Genomic DNA, 18581 nt, shown 5'->3' with positions numbered 1-18581 from the left:
CTTCACAATAAAGTTGTATTTCTTCTCTTTTTATCTCTCTCTCTCTCTCTCTCTCTCTCTCTCTCTCTCTCTCTCTCTCCGGTTTTTCAAGACAGGGTTCTTTATTTACCAGTCCTGACTGTTCTGGAACTTTCTTTGTAGACCAGGCTGGCCTCACACTCATAGAGAGCCACCTGCCTCTGTGTCCCAAGTGCTGGGATTAAAGGCGTGCGCCACCAAGCCCAGCTCAAATTGTGTTTCTCACTCTCTAGAAAGCGCTATGAACTACTACGAATACGAATGTGCATATGATTTTCAGAGTTGTTCTTTGTCAGGTGTTACAGAGCACACCTCTAATCCCAGCATTTAGGAGTCTGGGAAGGAGTATCATGAATCTGGGCAGCCGGGCTCTCTAGTGACTGTCTGTCTCAAGATGCACAAACATGCGTATGCGCACAGAAACTCACTTGCCCATCCTGACAAAACGTTTTTATTCAAACGACTTAACTTTTACAAAACATCTATACTTGGAAGGAAATTTTTTATAAAGCAGTCAGTTTTTACTCAGAACAGCTTTACTACAACTACCATGTCACTCAGCAGCTTGACATGACTGACAACCTACTCTCACAAAAAATCCTGGGCTACACCTTTGCTAAGAAAGCGCCCTTATATACTCTTGTTCAGAATTCCATCTTCGCTCTGTGCTGCAAGCTTTATGGGAATATAGCTAAGAGGCACTCAGCAGGACAAAGCACACGGCTTCTTTTCTCCTTTCCCCCATAATCTCTTGAGTTTAGAGACTTTTTTGTTGTTGTTGTTGACGAAAGAGCAGCTGTGGTTCTGATGTAGTTCCTAAGCATTTCCATTCTATCCTCCTTTCTTCCTACGGTGGGTGAGCCAGCAGGGTATGTGATGGCTCTTTGAACCTGGGGTCATTGGGATCACAGAGATCAGCTCAGGCTAATCCAGTCTGTAAACCAATGTTAACAGCGGCCATGGCTGGGGTGGGAGGTTCAAGGTCATTCTTGGTTTATGTAGCCCATCTGAGGCCAGCCAGGACTACATGAGACCTCTTTCAAAGACACTGAGATACCTTTCATCTCCGGTATAGTTTGTGTCTTAAAAATTGGCAGGATTATTTTGAATTAAACTTGTTTTCCTTTAAAAAAGCTTCTGCTAAGACATTATGAAATCTTGTGAAATGCTTAGCTCTTTCAATCTGGATAGAGAACTAAGATGTTAGAAAAATATAGAGTGGTTGGAGCACCTGAGCTTGCATGCATAGCAGCCTTGTAAAACCTGGGCGTCCAGTTGGTCTGTGATCCTAGCACTGGGGGCAGGGACAGATGGATTCCTAAGGTTTGACAGTTTAGCAGAAATGGAAAATCCCAAGTTTGGAGGGTGAACAGGGGAGGGGAAGAGACGGGGGGAGGAAGAGTGGAGAAGGGGAGAGAGAGAGAGGGAAAGGGGGGGGAGGGAAGTGGTGGCAGGGGAGATCCTGTTTCACAAAGAGTAAGATACAGAATGAATAAGGAAGATACTCATTGATGAGCACACACACACACTAACTCTCTTTTAGATGGATATTCATATACCTACATGTATAGTTCTCTCTCTCTCTCTCTCTCTCTCTCTCTCTCTCTCTCTCTCTCTTGCCGAATTTAAGTGGGTGATTGAGACAGCCTGTTTCTGAGAGGTGAGAGTAGCGCTGGGGAACGGAGGTGGCAGGCAAACATCTGATCAGCCGGTTTGCATTAAGGCTTAGGCTCAGTCCCTGGGAGCAGCAAACAAACAGAATTGTTGCAGACTATTCCTTTATACTGTGAAGATGTGTCACTCTGATTGGGTTAATAAAGAGCTGAATGGCCATAAGTTGGACAGGAAGAGGTTAGGAGGGACTTCTGGGCTCAGAGAGGACTCGGAGAGGAAGAGAGCAGGGTCGCCAGCCAGATGGAGAGGAAGCAGGGTGGGCAGTACAGAGTCAAGGTTAACTGAGCCACTTAAAAGAGTGTACATTCAAAGATAGGGCTTAATTTAAGTTCTAAGAACTAGTTAGGGACAAGTGTAAGCTAAGGCCAAGCTTTCATAATTAATAATAAGTCTGTGTCATTTTTTGTGAGCTGGAGGCCCAAAGAAAAATATGTCTACGCAAAACAAAACACAAAAACCCACCCCTCAAACTGCTGTATATGTTGAAAAATTAAAAAGGCATATACATAAAATCAGAGTATCTCTATGTATTTCATATTAAATATAACACATTTGTAATGGGCTACACATTTTAAAATTTATTATTCACTACAAAAAAACTCCACTTACATAGGAAGTTACTTAGAAAATCCAACCAACTTCACTGTAGACTTTTATATAAAAAAATCTAACTGCAGTAATCAGCAGGGACATAAAATCCAGTAAGTATGTAGAATACAGAATTGTTTTCAAGTATGCAATCTGATAACAAATCCTACTTCATTTGCAAAGCTGCAAAACTCAAATGTAAAAATGGTTTCTGTTGCTGTAGTTACCAAACGGACAAAATGCTCTTCTATCTCAAACCAGGCTTTGGGAGAGAGCTTTTCAATACAATAACGTCATACAACACAAAAGTAAAACACCAAAACACTTGTATTTAGTCCACAGGTGCTCTGAAGAACTGTGGTAGCGCACTCCAAGGAGTGATGGGCAGCAACAGCAGGGGTCAGCTTTACTTCCAGAACCTATAAAACCCCAATGCTATTGCCAAGCAAGTGAACACCGAGGCTGTGGAAGAAAAGAAGCTATGTTACAAGTTATAGTTTAATTAATTTCGGGTCGTAAAATAATAATTAAATAAATAGAAACAAAGAAAATCAGATTTATAGCCCATGTTCTTTATTCCCTAAAAAACTAAACTAAGGATAAAAGGCATTTGTAAAGCAAGATTTATATTAATAGCTTCCTCTATTTCAGAGAGTAAAAATGAAAATAGTTTAAAAATATAGGTATCATGTCAGAAAATGTGAGTAGTACTTCAAAGTTGCTAGCATTGTGTCTTAGGTTTCTATTGCTGTGATAAACACTGTAGCTAAAGCAGCCTGGGGGAGGAAAGGGTCTATTTATCTTACACTCCGAGGTCACTCTCCATCACTGAGGGAGGTCAGGACATGCAGGCAGGAACTGAAGCGGAAACCAGCTTACTCACTGGCATACTGGGCCTGCCTTCAACCTGCCAGAGGTCAGTGGCACCACCCACCGTGGGCTGAGCCCTCTCACATCAAACATCAAAATATGCAAACAGATTTATTGGTCAATTCTTAGCTTAGCTCATCTTCATGAGTCTGATTACATATTCAGGGTTTCTATTAACCCTGAATTAACCCTGGATTCCATAGAATCCAGCTCCAGAAGTGTACACGATGAGGCTATTCCACACAACATATCTTAAGGAATTCACCCATACTGTTGCTAGCCTGCCCAAGACTTCCCTTCAAGGACTGCCACTTTAAATTTACATAGGGAACATGAATGTCCTGGATCAGTCCTCACACTGCCATCATGCCATATCTTCCTACTTATTTAAAAATACGTAATTGTGGCTTCCTAAAATGCTTACCACTAACAACAGTATTAAAACATATTTAAAGAAGGAAGGAGAAAATGACTCAGTATTACTGATTTCAAATCCTCAGTGAAGAAAACAGAAGAATGACTCAGGAAAGTCTTTATTTTTGTGTGTATGTGTATTTTACATGTATGGCTGTGAACCATGTGTGTGACTTGTGTCTATAGAGACCAGAAAAGAACATAGCATCCCCCGGGACTGGAGTTACAGAAGGCTGTGAGCCATGTGGTGCTGGGAATCAAACCCTGGTCCTTGAAAAGAACAACCAGTGCCCTGAACCACTGAGCTTTCTCTCTAGACCCAGGGAAATCTTCTTTAAAACAATTACTAATTTGCTTTTCTCTTTTGCTACCACTAAGCCTATTAGATTTACCCTGGATATCTAAACTGCGGAATGAAGGCTTTTTGGAAAATGTCACCATCTTCAACTTGCAGGGTAAAAGGGGATTTGTTTTTAACTATGGTGTTCTGTAGGTAAATATGCAAGAGAATACTGGAAAATGCCAGCTCTAATTCGAAACCATCCCTTTGTTGCTTGGGACTGATTTTAGAAGAGGATGGGTATTCCAAATGGCTGTTTGGAATTAGATAGCATTACAGTTAAGCTCAAGGCCTTTGGTTTTACAGATTTTTCTAGAGTAGGGGTCTTCACAGCCTAGCTTTAGAATTATTATTATTATTATTATTGGTTTTTGGAGATAAGGTTTCTCTGCGTAACAGCCCTGGCTGTCCTGGAACTCAATTTTTTTAGGCCAGGCTGGCCTCGTACTCACAGAGATCCGCCTGCCTCTGTCTCCCGAGTGCCACCACTGCTGTCTTAGAACTGTTTTTTAATCTGAATTTTAAGAAGGAAACTAATGTTAAGGAGATAAAAAAAAAAAAAAGCAGAGCTTTCATAGTTAAGAAAGAAGGTGCTGGGCTGGACAGATGACTCAGTGGTTAGGAGCACTGACTGCTCTTCCAGAGGACCCGGATTCAATTCCCAACACCCACGTGGCAGCTCAAAATTGTCTGTAACTCCAGTTCCTGGGGACCCGACACCCATGGCAAAACAACAGTGCACATAAAAAAAAAAAAAACAAAATTAAAAAAAATTAAGGAAGGAGGTGCTTTTTAAAATTTTAAATTTTTTTTTAATTTTAAAAACTTAGAAAGAAAGAAAGAAAGAAAGAAAGAAAGAAAGAAAGAAAGAAAGAAAGAAGCATGAGCTGAGGGCTGACTCCATCTTCTAACTGGTGACATCACCACAGACAGGGGCTGCCTAGAGAACCACTATCATCAGGTTTTTTTCTCTTTTTTTAAATAGTATTTTGTTAATGCACACATTTAAAACAGGTGTATCTTCTGACCCCAAGTTTTTAGGCGTATAGCAACAAGGGTATTGCAGTATGTGCCCTCAGAAAAGCACGCCTGTATATGGATGTGCAGACTAGTGCTGCTCTTAAGGACGAAGAATTGAAAGCAACGTTGTTGGGGAAATTATAACATTTTGATACAACAGAATACTATCTTTTGTAATAAAAAGATGTGTGTTAATGTTAAAATATACTTAAGACATTTAGTTACATTTGAACACACAGAGTTAATTAAAATGTGTAATTCCTTTTTATAAGTAGATATATAACTTGTATATAGCAGACAAGATATAAACTGCAAATAGTAAAGAAGGTGAGGGAATTTTCATTGCTCTTGAATTATATGGATAATTTAAATAAAAACACACTGCTTTTATGAAAAAGGAGAAAGACAAGTAATACGTAACCAGTGCATTCTCCTATTACACGGGGCCGTGAAATCTTAGGTCAGATTGAAGCTGTGGAGCTCAAAAGGAGACAGTCTAATTTTGGGATGGTATCTGTGTGCTCAGTCGGTTTGGGGTAAGATGTTTCCGGACCCTCCACTCCTCTCTGCTGTGTTTCTTAACAGTCTACATCTACTTCAGTGATCTTCCTAATGCCACTCAAACTATAAAATGATTTTTTTCCCCACGGTGGAATTTACCCAATTAATTTTACCACTTTGTTCTTGGGTTTATTTTCGCAATAGCCAGACACCCTTTTCTCTAACTGAATTGCCCAGTTGCCCGATAAACTTCAATCTTGAAACTGAAACCTTCTTCAAGCAAAGCGGGGTATCAATCAGTAAAGAGTATTTTGGCTCCTTTTTCTCTCTTCTGGAATGGTTATCCTGACACATAGGAACCAACAGATCCAAAACCTGTCAGCAGCAGGTTCCTTTCTCTGACAGACTTACCTGCAAGATAACGAATGGTCTCAAGTTTGTTCGACTCCATCAGTGTTTTTAAGGAAGCAATTTCAGTGTCAATTTTATTACTGGTCTCTGAAATAATACTTTTGGTTTGGGTATCCTATAGCAAATCAGAATAAACAGAATTTTATTTTTGTCCCTATGTAATATGAACAAAACATTCATATTAAAACCTTCAATTGTAAAAAAAAAAAACACCTTCAATTGTGTGCTAATAGTGCATCTAATAAAGTCTTAATAGTAAATGAATACTGCCAAGTGACAAAAAAATTCCTCTAATTTCGTATCTGGAGGTAATTTCCTCGAATTATTCAATACTGGGCATAGCCTACTAAAAATCTCCTAAGATATTTGAGACCTAAAAATATATGATAAACTAAGAAGTAAACACCTATCGTTTTATAGGTAAAGTCCTTGGAATATTATTAATACTTTAAACATAAGGACATTTTAAATACATTTTGCCAAAAACATCATCCAAGTTTATAATATGAACGGAGATGAATATACAAGGACCTGGCATACACCTGGTGGGTAACTTTGCGGTATAGGGCACAGCGCTCAGAAATTAGCTGAATTTGCTCATTTTCTTAATTATCTACTTTCTCTGGCTAGGAAGTGCAAGAAAACAGATTCTTGAAAGAGCACAGGTGATCTTTCCTTCTCCCAAGTTCCGAGCAAAAGAACTTTTTAAGAAAAGTATGAGGCTAAATCAGAAATCTAGCATTTACTTATTGTTTAATTAATATATTCAGGATCACTGAGAATGTAAACAGACCTCTAAGTACAGGGTTCAGAGCCTGGATTCTTTATTTGAGACAGGATATTGCATAGTAATCCAGCCTGGCTTCAAACTCATGAGTTCTGAGATTACATATCACACCTGGATTAGAATCTGAGTTCTTTTTTTAAAAAAAAATTATTTGTATTTCATGTGCATTAGTGTTTTGCCTGTATATGTCTGTACGAGGGTGTCAGGTCCCCTGGAACTGGAGTTACAGACAGTTGTAAGTTGCCACGTGGGTACTTGGAATTGAACTTGGATTCTGAAAGAGAAGCCAGTGCTCTTAACTGCTGAGCCATCTCTCCAGCCCCTAGAATCTATGTTCTTTTCTCAACTCTATCAACTACTGGCTGTGGGCTGTGTGATTTTAACTTTTTTGTGTATCATTTTCCAAACTGTAAAGTAGAAATAATACTCATTATCGAGGCTGGCCTGAAGATTAAATGCCTAGCAGACACAAGTATATGTATAATGGTATCTGGTATATAATAAATAGAAAATATTTACTACGATTTAAAAATTTTAAAGATAATTGTTTATTTAAATCTAGACATTTACTTAAACAATAGTGAATTTTTGTGTTTTTTTTAATAAAAGTAGCTATTGTGTATATAAAAATAAGTTAAAACTTGAAAAGTATGTCATGAAAAAGTTAATTCTTTGAGAGGGGGCATTATTTTCAGGACAGAGTTATATTGTGTAGCTCTGGTTGATCTTGACTTGACTATGTAGAGCTCAGGCTAGCCTTGAACTCACAGAGATCCACCTCTGTCTCCCAAGCGTTGAGATTAAAAGCAGTGCTACCATGCCCAATCCTTACTTCAGTTTTTCAAAGTAATTGTTTTATTTTAGATGTGTGCTGGAGGCCTCAGGCATGTGATCCCCTGGAACAGGAGGGACAGGTGGTTGTGAGTGCTGGGGACCAAACTCTAGTCCTCTGTGAGTGTAGCATGCTGAGTGGCCTCTGTAGCCCTGGGAGGCTTTCATTCTTACTCCAAGGGTGCAGCCTCCCCAGAGTGCCGGCGAACTGAAACACCTGCGATGAAGCCGGATCCTACAGGCCCGGTATCTGAAGTCCAAGCTTACAAACGGATGCACACAAAAGGGTCACACAAGCAAGGAACATGAGATAAGGGGAGGGAAAACTCCTACATATTAACCTTACCTTTTTGGTAAATTCATTGGTTGCTTCCATAAGTTGCTTTTCTTGATCTGTGAACTAAAGGATATAGAGCCAGAAGGTTAAAAGAAAGAGGGGCAGCAAGATGATGCAGTGGGGAAAGACACTTGCCACACAGGCCTGCAACCTGAGGTTCCTGGGAGCCCACAGGCGGGTGAAGGACAGACTGACTCTGTGACGTCATCTCTCACCTCACATGCGTCACAACGACAACAAAACAGGTTATACATAATTTAAAAGGGAAATAAATAAAAAGTTCATTTAAAAGCACATTGTTGGATGTGCCGGGAAGATGGCTCAGTCATCAAGAGTGCTTGCTGCTTCTCCTGAGGACTTCAGTTTGATCTCTGCACCCACATCGTGCAGTTCACAACAGTATATAACAGCAGCTCCGGGGACCTGACACTTCTGGCCTCCTAGGGTATCTGCGCTCACACAGACAGCCACACGTGGACACACAACATCCTTATATCCATAAAGGATATATATATATATAAAACTTTTTTAGTTTTATGCATAACTAAAAAAAATATTTAAAAAAACCAAAAGCACATTACTGGGCTGGTGAGATGGTGGCTCAGTATCTAAAGACACTTGCCACCAAGCCTGACAACCTGAGTTCTATCCCTAGGATCCACATGGTGGATCTTCTGACCTTCACCAGTGTGCCCACACAGATGCACATACACAAAACAAGTGTGTTACCATGTCTGTCACTCTGCTCCTCTCCAGGTTGATGTCCAGCCTATTATCTGCTCTGATCCGGCTGGTTTCATGCTTTAAAGAAAATCAGTATTTTTAGCAATTATCTTGTAGTGGGTATTTGTTATAAAATCGGTGGAATAAATTTCACTTACGGTCAGCTGCTGCTTAACTTGATCTAATTCAATTTTCATTTTCTAGGTGTAAAAGAGGTGACAATTAGCATCAATCCAAAAGTCCCGAGTGTTACTTTAAAAATTTGAAAACTAATATAAAGGAATACATATTACATTTGTATTTTGGGGTCTGAGTTACCTCACTCGGGATTATTTTCTCTGGCTTAAATAAAACGGAGAATATCACAGTACTTTTAAGAACAATATATGATAAGCTATACTAGAAAATTTATATTGGAGCTCAAATTTTTCTTTTTTTATATAAACAACTTACAATATGTACTCAGTATGCAAGAAACTGGTTTACAGGTAAAGATGAGCTAAGGTTAAACAGTGAATTTTGATTTTGGTTTCTGTGACAGGGTCTCACTTTGTAGCCCTAGCTGGCCTAGAATGTGCTATGTAGACCAGGCTGGCCTAATCCACACGGAGGTCCGCCTGCCTCTGCCTCCTAAGTGCTGGAATTAAAGGTGTGCACCACCATGGCCAGCTTTAAACAGTGAATTTTTAATCTAAAAACTTGTAGTATATAATATTTTGGGGTCTTACTATTTAGTAAAGTAGCATAATTGTGAGATCAGTTACTTTTTATCACTAGTAATAAGTTAAAAGTTCTATCACCTCATTCTCTGCTCTCAGATTTGCGAATTCACTCTTCTCTAGGATGACCATGTCTTTCCTGATGGAATCCAAGTGAGCCATTAGCTGCTGGACTGTTATTTCCTAGAACATAAAATGGAAACAATGTATGGCATGTGATGTATGGAATGGCAGCATCCTTCTATTTTTGAAAGGTGTTATGGAACTGTAAGAGTATGCCGACATGCAAACAGTGTAATTACTAAACATGAAACCCACCTTTCTGAAATAGCAAAGAAAAACTGAGGAAATTCAAGGAAGGAAACTCTCACTTTCTCACAGTGAAGAGCAGTATCTAGGTCTTTTCACAAAGAGGATCCTAACAAAAGTGCTTATGTTCCTCAACAAATGGTGTTCACGGATGTTTTAGGTTAACTTATGTGTTTTATGTATATGAGCGCTCCGCCTCCATGCAGGCACAGGCAGAACTCAGACCCCATTACAGATGTTTGTGAGCCACCATGTGGTTGCTGGGAATTGAACTCAGGTCTTCTGGAGGAGCTGCCAGTGCTCTTAACTGCTGAGCCATCTCTCCAGCCCCTTGGTTCTGTTTTTTTAATATTTGCTGTTTTGATTTTGAGAGATTTTTCTACCACATGAAAATAGGAGTGGACATCAATAGGAGTCAGGGGTGTGGTTCTAGAGAAAGTAAGCTTCACAACTACAATACCTGCCTTTATCAGGACAGCATATTCTGTTCTGTTTACATTTCCTGGTCTCTCCTATATTTAACACTACAGAGAAAATATGAAAGAAAAGGTAACTCCTATGGGACAGAATCATATGCATTTGCTTTATAAAGAACTTTAAACGTGATTTTTGCAGAAAAGGTCCTGCTCTACATAACTTTAAAAAATACTTAGAGAATACTTTATTAGTTTATGTAATAAACCCTGTACAAATGGGTAAAATTAAGTTTAACGTTTTCAGATTACAATAAAAAAACCCAAAATATTAACATATCCTGATCACTTGCTTAAATGGCATCAGGATTACTATCAAAAGGCTAGGCGGCCACCTTCTGTGTGACAGGTGCAAATTGTGCCTTTTAGGTTCACAATTCTGACTGCCAGACAATATAAAAATATGGGCCTCTATAATTCAGCCCCTACAAGCTAGGTCCAGATAGGCACCAAAACTACACAGAGAAACCCTGTCTGGAAAAACAAACAAATCCAACTTCATATCCACTTAGATTTAAACATTTTAGCCAGTTAAGTTACAAAGTCTTTTCTAGCAATGTTAGTCCCTTCTAGCTTTCAAAGTTTGTGAGGATTAACCATGCATACATAAAAACAGTAAATATGTCATGTAGAAAGGATAGCTCTTCTATTTTGGAGGGTTTTCCAAAGGAAAAGGTGTTTGACCAAAGCCTACCACCATCTGATTGAAATACTACATTAATTTTGCACAAGGGAAGATGGCCAGAGTCCACACTTGGTACACCGTACTCTGTTGAGGGACACCGTACACTCCAATCCTGTTTCTAAACTTTTCCAATTCCTCCTTTCCTCCTTCCCTGGAAAAGATTATCTACGGAAACGACAGGAGTGCTAAGACAAAGAACGTATTACCTGCTGGGCTTTAGTCACCATCTCCTTATAGATGGTGTCCAGGCTGACATTCGACAGCGTACTCAGGACCGACACAATCGTCTGTGCCTGCGTCTTGTCAAACCCTGTATACAACAAGGAAGCCTACAGTTTAAACATGTCATGACTAGCAGAAGAGACAGCTAACACCCTTTCAGCACCCCAACTGTTATACTTAAGACAGGTATAGTGGAAATATGACAGACGATGCCATCTTATTCTAAGAGCGCTCTAGTTCCCAACAGAATCCAGGATGTCTAATCTCTTTTGATAGATTACATAATTGGCAATACAGTGGTATGACTTTCATTTGTACTTTGTGGATGGTGAGGCTAAGCACCTTCATGTACATTTTTAGTTATTTTTCGGTGTACTGCTTTTTTACATAGCCTTTGCCTAGTTGTCTATGAAATTACTAATCTTTCTTTTGTTGATTCCTAAGAAATCCCTACCATTTAGGCTTATCTAGAATTTCAGTAAGCAGATTTAATGGTTTTGAATACCATTCTGCAGTGTTAATCAGTTGTTCACTTGTAATATATTACCATATCTGGAAATATTGTATTCCTCAATTTTTTATTCTTCAACATTTATACTTCCATCCAGACTTGAGTATTAGCCTTTAAAAGTTTTTTCCTTCAATGAACTTATTTTGTGCATACAATATCATACAGAGCCTCTCGTCACAGTATGTCTTTTCCCAACATTGTGATTCTAAGTGACTATAAAACACTGTGTGTACAGTGGGCACCTCTCTTTCACAAATCCCCCTCACTGTTGGTAACAGTGCCCCTGTCTTGACTTGGGAATTTATTATATGAGTGCTGCTTTCTTTTTTTGAGTACTCATTTCTCACCGTGAGTTTCTAAGTCCTGCACCAGCGCGTGGGTATCAAAAGTTAATTTTCTTTGTTCTAGAGGAGTTATGTCCACTGGCCTCCTGTCATAACTTGCCTTAGTTATGGTCGTCAAGAAACCTGAAAAGAGGAGACAGTGTCATCCTGAAATAATGTATAGTGGTATCATACTTAGGCTTCTAAAGAGCTCTCTTCGACCTACATAAATACAGTTCTAGCTTCCTAATTAGGAATTCTGTAATATCACCCAGATTAACTGGTTCTTCTGTGGTATGGGACAATGGTCTGTATGCTGTCAATTTTATTTTAAATAAACGCTGATTGGCCAGTAGCCAGGCAGGAAGTAGAGGTGGGCCAATGAGAACAGAATTCTGGGAAGAAGGAAGTCCTAGTATGCAGTCCTGACCCGGCCACAGAGCAAGCAAGATGTAACTGCCTCAGCACAAAAGATACCAAGCCACGTGACTAACATAGACAAGAATAATGGACTAATTAAGTTATAAGAGTTAATAAGAAGCCTGAGCTAATGGGCCAATCAGTTTATAGTTAATGTAGACCTCTGTGTGATTTCTTTGGGACTTAACAACTGTGGGAACCAGGCAGGACAGAAAACTCAGTCAACACTTCTGAACCCTTTTCATCTGAAAAGTCTCTGATGTGTTCTGTGCATAGCAAACATGTAACATGTTGAATTTTCTCCTTTCATCATTCAGAAGTGTTTTCAGAGTTGATCTAGATCCTAACATGACATATTCTAATTACCAGAAGTGTCCCCTCTTTCTGCAGTGCCTGCAAGTTTCTTAGTGCTACAAAACTTTTCTATGTGTATGTTCTTATCTAACGTAACCTCTGTTCTCTTATGGTCCCATATCACTTATTTCCTAAAGTGTTCAGCTCAGATACAGTTAGTATGTTGGCTGTTTTCTTTCTAACCTAGACTATGAGCCCTGTGCTGCTGTGGGCTGTACTTTTTGTTACTGTCTTTAGGACCCTTAAGGATACTTGTGCAGCAGTTTCCTCTGAGGCTGGAACATTCCATCTTGTAGAGAAGCTCCTTAAACAGGAAGGTAAAATAACTCAAAATAGCTTCAGGAAGTCCCTGAAAATGACCAGGTTCACTAGGCCCTGCTTCCTGCCAGGGTAAATGATACAAGCTGAAAGTCCTTCTGGAATGGAAGGAAGTTGTGTAGACGATTCTAGGAGAAGTCAAATTGCCAAGAAGACTCAGACAAATGGAACTGAAAGAGGAGAAAAGCTCCAAAGACAATGCAGGCCAGAACAGCTGCCCCAAAGAAGCAGAGACCAGCGGATGCCTGGAGGAGTTTTAGACCAACCAACTGAGGCACTGGGAAAGAACACTCTCCAACCTGTTGAGCTGCCTGCAGGCTGGGCAGTGTGCTCTAAGTCCCCAGCTTTGTCTGCTGTCACCCAGGCTGGGGTGGGGGTGGGACAGCTGCTGATACAGTTGTCTTTGAGTCATTTCTGCTCCTACAAATAAGCCCTCACCCATCCTGTAAGTAACCACAATAAAACTCATGGTTCATCAAGTTGGACTTCGGTATTATCTGTACTTTGGTCTCTCATGGGCTGTTTAACTGGGGTGAGTAGATGTGTGTGTTGTGTCTCCCCAGGAAAAGTTATGTCATACAACAGCACTTTGATACACAGGTGAGTCATGATCAATGAATCTGATTTTAAGTCCTGAAGCATTTACTGGTCAGTTCTGAAGTCTTCTGGTCCTGTTCCATTCAATTCCCAAAGCTTCACTCAAACACAGTGTAGTCTTTTTCTCAGTTACTGATTAATTTTATTATAAAGTATTTCCTCTGAAGATGAATTCTACACATATAAAACTATTATGATACATTAAGATAATAAATGTCAGTGTAATAGTCAAATACAAGGTATTATACCAGATAACTTACATGCTGCCAAGGCAAGGTAGTATTATTCACATCTTTAAATTAAAACAAAACACTAATTAGAGTTGGATATGGTACCTCACACTGGACACGGTGATTCTAGCACACAGGAGACTGAGGCAGAAGGATCATGAATTCAGTGCTATCCTGGGCTACATAATGGAACCAGATCAAACTAGACCAAACAATACCACGCTTAGGGAAGGCAAAGGAATTTGCTTAGGTTACAGACCCGGTAGCAGGCAATAGGATTTCAATTTGGGCTCTTTTGACTACAAAGCTCACATTCCATCACCTTGTGTGGTCTGCCTCATTTATCCCAAGGTACTTATATATCCAGGTACTTAAATGACAGCCTTAATTTCAGGCATTACTTTATGCTAGTGATTTATAGGGCATATGTGATTTCTTCATAAATATCTTTATAGTCAACAAATGGAGACTAAGTACTGGGTCTGTGTCAGGCACAGGGCAATACACACTGAAGCCAGACATTCCTGCTGTCTTCACTGATTTTATCAACTGGAAGGCAGGAAACAGGCGTTATTAAGAAGAATGAAAGCCTCACCTCTGAATTCTGTTTAACCAAAGAGATAAAAGCAGCAGCTGGAAAAGGTGGACCAATGCTTTAAAAATAGACGAGCACAGTCAGCCTCCTTTTGGCTGAGTGCCAGCTAGGAAAGGGTTAAAAATGTGCTTTTTGTGTGTCACACCCAAAGTAGAGAAAAATAAAAATCAGACCTGTAGATTTCAGTAGCTGCCCTATACAGCTACGTTAGGAGTAACGCTTGCTACCGTTAATTACCACTTCCTCATTGGAAGTTCATCCTAGTTTAGAAAAGAATCGGGAATACTTACATAACACTTTAATGTTTTCATGCTTACTACCAAATTCTTAAAATTCTCATTTTATTGATGGAGAAAAGTGATGCTCAGAGGCAAGTATGATATCTTAGATCTTAGGTCTCATGGTAGTCAAATTAGTAAAGATCCTGATTTCAGTCAACAAATAATGAATGCTCATACAAACATTAGCTCCTTGGGATAGAGACCAAATACCTTAACATTGCCAACAACTCTCTGCAGGGTACAGTTAATCTCACATCCTATTATGCACTCTGGCTCCTAGACTAAAACTCTACAAGGATGCCATCTGCTTGCTTTCCCTTCTTGGGGCCTTTGCCCAGCCTGTGTCCTGAAAGCTCTCATTTGCCTGTTCCTATTCGTTCTTCAGATCTCTGCACAAATGTCTGTTCTGGTGGAACCTGTGCAAGGATTCCTGAGGTCAGATATCTCCTAATGGATTTAAAAGTACCTTGTAATATTCTCTTATAACGCCATTCACAATTTTCATATTACGAGACTATTGATTTGTAAGCTCCCCATTCAATCAGGCATTAGTCAGCTGCTGCCACCAGGCTACCAACACCCAGTCTTCAAAGTTGTCTCCATAAATAAAACTTTACTGGAACTATTATCTATGACTGCTTTCATGCTTCAACCACAGAGAAGTTGTATTCAACCATATTAGCCACATAGCCTAAAATATTTATTATTTGCCCCTTTTACAGAAAGTAAGCCAACCACTGAAGTAAACCCTGAGAGCAGGGGATACATCTGTTCTTGATCTCTACTGAGTTCCCAGTGCCCGACAATTTTAGGTGCCCTAAAGCTATGTGCTGGATGAAAGGGACTGTGTTTGCATTTTATGCGCAATGATGAATAATGCTGTGGGGCCAGAGACTTGTTCACATTGCCTCAGATTGCTGGGTGTTGATCACACTGTGAACCTGGAGACTGTGATATGTACTGGGAAAACCTGTCTCTAGCTGTGGTGTGGCTCAGCCCTAGCACACACCTTTCATTCAAGAGCTTTCTGCTTGAATGTTGTAAACAGGATTAAAGTCAGTCAGTCATAGGTCAAGAGTGGAGCAAGCAACCGGCAGACAGGAAGTGAGCAGAGGATTATTAAGGAAAAGAAAAGAGAATACGAGGGAGTCAGGATGACGGATAGAGAGATGCATAGGAAGTAGAAGGGAGGGACACTGGAGTTTGAGGAGGTTTTGTTTGAGGAGGTTTTGTTTGAGGAGGTAGGAGAGAGAAAAAGGTTTCTGGGACATCAGAGGAGGAGGAAGGCCATTTCTGCCTCTCTGAACTAGCAGGCTTTCACCCCAGCATTGGCTCCTGAGTCTTTACTGGTAAAATCGACCGATTGAGATTTTGTTAAAAACAACAGCTGGGCTCAGATGATCCCATTTCAGCCTTGTGTACTTCTGCTCTGGACTTTTGAGGTTGTTTTTTATGATGTGATTTCAAAATATATCCACCGGGGAAGAGAGACATTTGATCCTTTGTGGGAATAAAGATTAGCTGGAAATAACACGAGAGTTACAAAAAATCTTAAAGAAACCAGATAAACCCTGTGGGCGGGGCCCGGCAGGGGGCGTGTCACTCTCGAGTACGCCCGAGCCGCCCCGCCAGAATCGTTTCCCTGAGCGATTCTTCGTCTCACCTCTCCGCAGGGCGGGCGACAGACGCCCGCGGGGCGTTGAAGTCCAGCCATCTCGACTGCCGTCAGGGCGTAGGAGCCGCCAAAGCCAGCGGCTTCTCATATTCCCGGAGATCCGCACCAGCCAGCGGAAGCGGAATACAGATGAATCTCGCCGAGGCTTTCGGACAATGTAGTTCTCTCACCATAAGAATGCTGGGAAATGTAGATTCCGTCCTGTTAATAAAAACATCTGTTTGCGGGGTCTCCAACGTGAGTCTGGGCCTCGTCACAGAGCCACACTTCACGAACGACTCAGAGTGTACCCCTTTAGCCTGTTGCCCCCTCCCCAGCCCTCTCCGGGCACCCATTTGCCGGCGCTGAGCTCCAATTCCACAGCAAGCTCTCCAGAGACTGTGTAGCCGCAGAGCATCCTGGGATTTGCAGTCCTCGCTGCTCAGCCTTGGAGGGCGGGACCGCGCAGTAACCTCTTCCAGGAGACTTGTGCAAGTCCATCCCGCGCCACCGTTTTGCAGTTTCCCGTCTTTCTACTTGGCCCTCTGGTGCCTTGGAGGACCAACTGTGTTAGGGAAACGAAAATTCTCCTCTTACAGGGTCGGTAGGTTCACCATTTACGCCTCTTCCACTTCAATTACCATAGTCATGGCTCCACTTGGTAAAAATCTTGAAAATAACGTTATCAGCGGCTTTCTTAGATTTCAACTTTGTGAGACTCAGTTACCTACCAGTCACCATTCCAAGCACTGAAGCTCATTAAAAACAGAACTTGTTTTCCATCAGCAAGCGCTTTAGTAGACCACACATAGAAAACAAACGGTTCTCTCGGCGGTTATAGGGAACAGAGGTAGGAGGCACATCTGCCGTCTGCTGCACAGTAGCACACCCCTAATACTTGAGGGACTTAAAGGCAAGCGCTTCGGACTTTAAATTTTAATTTTTCAATTTCATTCTCAGAAATATGCGAATGCCAGCTAGGTTAAGGATCAATATTGTGAAGAGCATAAAGAAAAATAAATCAGCTCAACAATTCAAGTTCTTATTGTACAGGAATTTTTGCTAGGCTGCGTGGGGGTTACCAGGGTTTCTGCACCCTCAGAGTTTGTAATGGAGAGACTAGAACAGGAGAATGGAGAGAACAGGCTTCCATAGAAAACAGTAATATATTAGCATCCTGGGCGTTTGAACAACAGCTTCTCTCGTCCCGCCCAGAGCAAGATATTGGCAGTATCTGCAACAGCCAAGCTATGGAAGAAGCCCAGGAGTCCATCAACGAATGGACAGACAGCAAGAATGTATCATATGCACAATGTAGTTTTATTCAGCCACCAAGAAAATCAAACTCATCACATCTGTGGGAAAATGAGATAACAGCATAATAAACAAAGTGAGCCAGACCCACAAACACAAAACTCCTGTGCTTTTCCTTATATATGCAATCTAGGGGGTGCGTATATGTATGGCACAAAATTGAAGGGGGGTATTTGGAAAGAGTAAGGGGAGAGGAAAAGGAACAGTTATTGGGGGAATAAAGAAGCACAAAGTACATTATCCTCTTGAATAAGAATGCTATTATTAGATTCACCACGTGTAGAGTGAATACACACTAATAGAATGGCTTAGAAAAGAGAGACGAGGTAGGATTTAGACTTGTTTTTTAAGGATTTTTATTAAGTAGAGATTGTGGGGCACGGGGAGAGGGCCGGAGTGAGCAAACACACTTTATTAATCTCGCCTCTTACTCATGGCCTTTGCGTTTGATGCTTTCTCAACCTGGAGAACGTTCTCTGGTGAATTACACCACTGCCTTCATGGTCTTCGGATCCCAGCTGAACTGCTACCTCGCAAATTATCGCCACACACACACACACCATGTGCACATTTGGTGCTTTAGTTAAGAACCCAACCTTTTCATGAGCTTATCTATGTCCTTCACAGTGGTGATGGCCACAGCTATTGCTCCACAGTTATTGCTCCGTTCCCTAGCATTGTGGCTGGCTTATAGCGAGCCTTGATAAATAGATGCAAAATGAACGTGTGAGCTTTCAAAACATAGTCATAATTTGGTAAGGAAACCTTAGATGTGAGCAAAAAAAAATTTACATGGGTCTTGGGTAGAATGAGGACAAATCAAGGTACAAACTGACTAAAAATGAGTAAAGAATGGGAGTTTCATTCAGTGGACTCACAAGACATTTTTCATGTTTTCAAGCCGGAGTAAGTTACAAGTCCATTTAAGTTCCTTTCCAGGAAGGAACAACTTGCTATTCTCCAGTTCAGGCAAATGAGTCTTTTCTCGTGTACTGGTGTGGGGTAGCTTGGGTATGAGCGCTGCAGCTACTGAGAAGTAACCCAGTTGGTCCATTACTCTAA

General features: G+C 40.8%; 1 protein-coding gene across 3 annotated transcripts; it reads right to left on the bottom strand.

Annotated features, from left to right (window-relative positions):
• Positions 1-2199: 2199 nt before the first annotated feature.
• On the bottom strand, positions 2200-16632 carry Ccdc90b (coiled-coil domain containing 90B). Of its 3 annotated transcripts, XM_048435207.3 has the most exons (10): positions 16558-16632; positions 16215-16427; positions 11781-11900; positions 10907-11010; positions 9315-9416; positions 8673-8714; positions 8521-8592; positions 7801-7854; positions 5837-5951; positions 2200-2742 (listed from the first exon to the last, which is right to left on the bottom strand). In XM_048435207.3, the coding sequence occupies exons 2-10, from the start codon at positions 16312-16314 to the stop codon at positions 2687-2689; spliced, it is 765 nt and encodes a 254-aa protein (XP_048291164.3). In that variant the 5' UTR covers positions 16315-16427; positions 16558-16632; the 3' UTR covers positions 2200-2686. The 3 variants fall into 3 exon arrangements, with proteins under 3 accessions (XP_048291164.3, XP_048291165.3, XP_085539156.2); XM_048435208.3 differs by lacking the exon at positions 11781-11900 and having other exon boundaries at positions 16215-16605; XM_085683030.2 differs by lacking the exons at positions 2200-2742; positions 5837-5951 and adding an exon at positions 7456-7716 and having other exon boundaries at positions 16215-16607.
• Between the last annotated feature and the right edge of the window lie 1949 nt (positions 16633-18581).

The sequence above is a fragment of the Myodes glareolus genome, chromosome 24 (genome assembly GCF_982192425.1).
Source record: "Myodes glareolus chromosome 24, mMyoGla1.1, whole genome shotgun sequence".
In the NCBI taxonomy this organism is placed as follows: Eukaryota; Metazoa; Chordata; class Mammalia; order Rodentia; family Cricetidae; genus Myodes; species Myodes glareolus.
The sequence above is the reverse complement of the archived record's forward strand: the minus strand, read 5'-3'. Positions and strand labels throughout refer to the sequence as shown.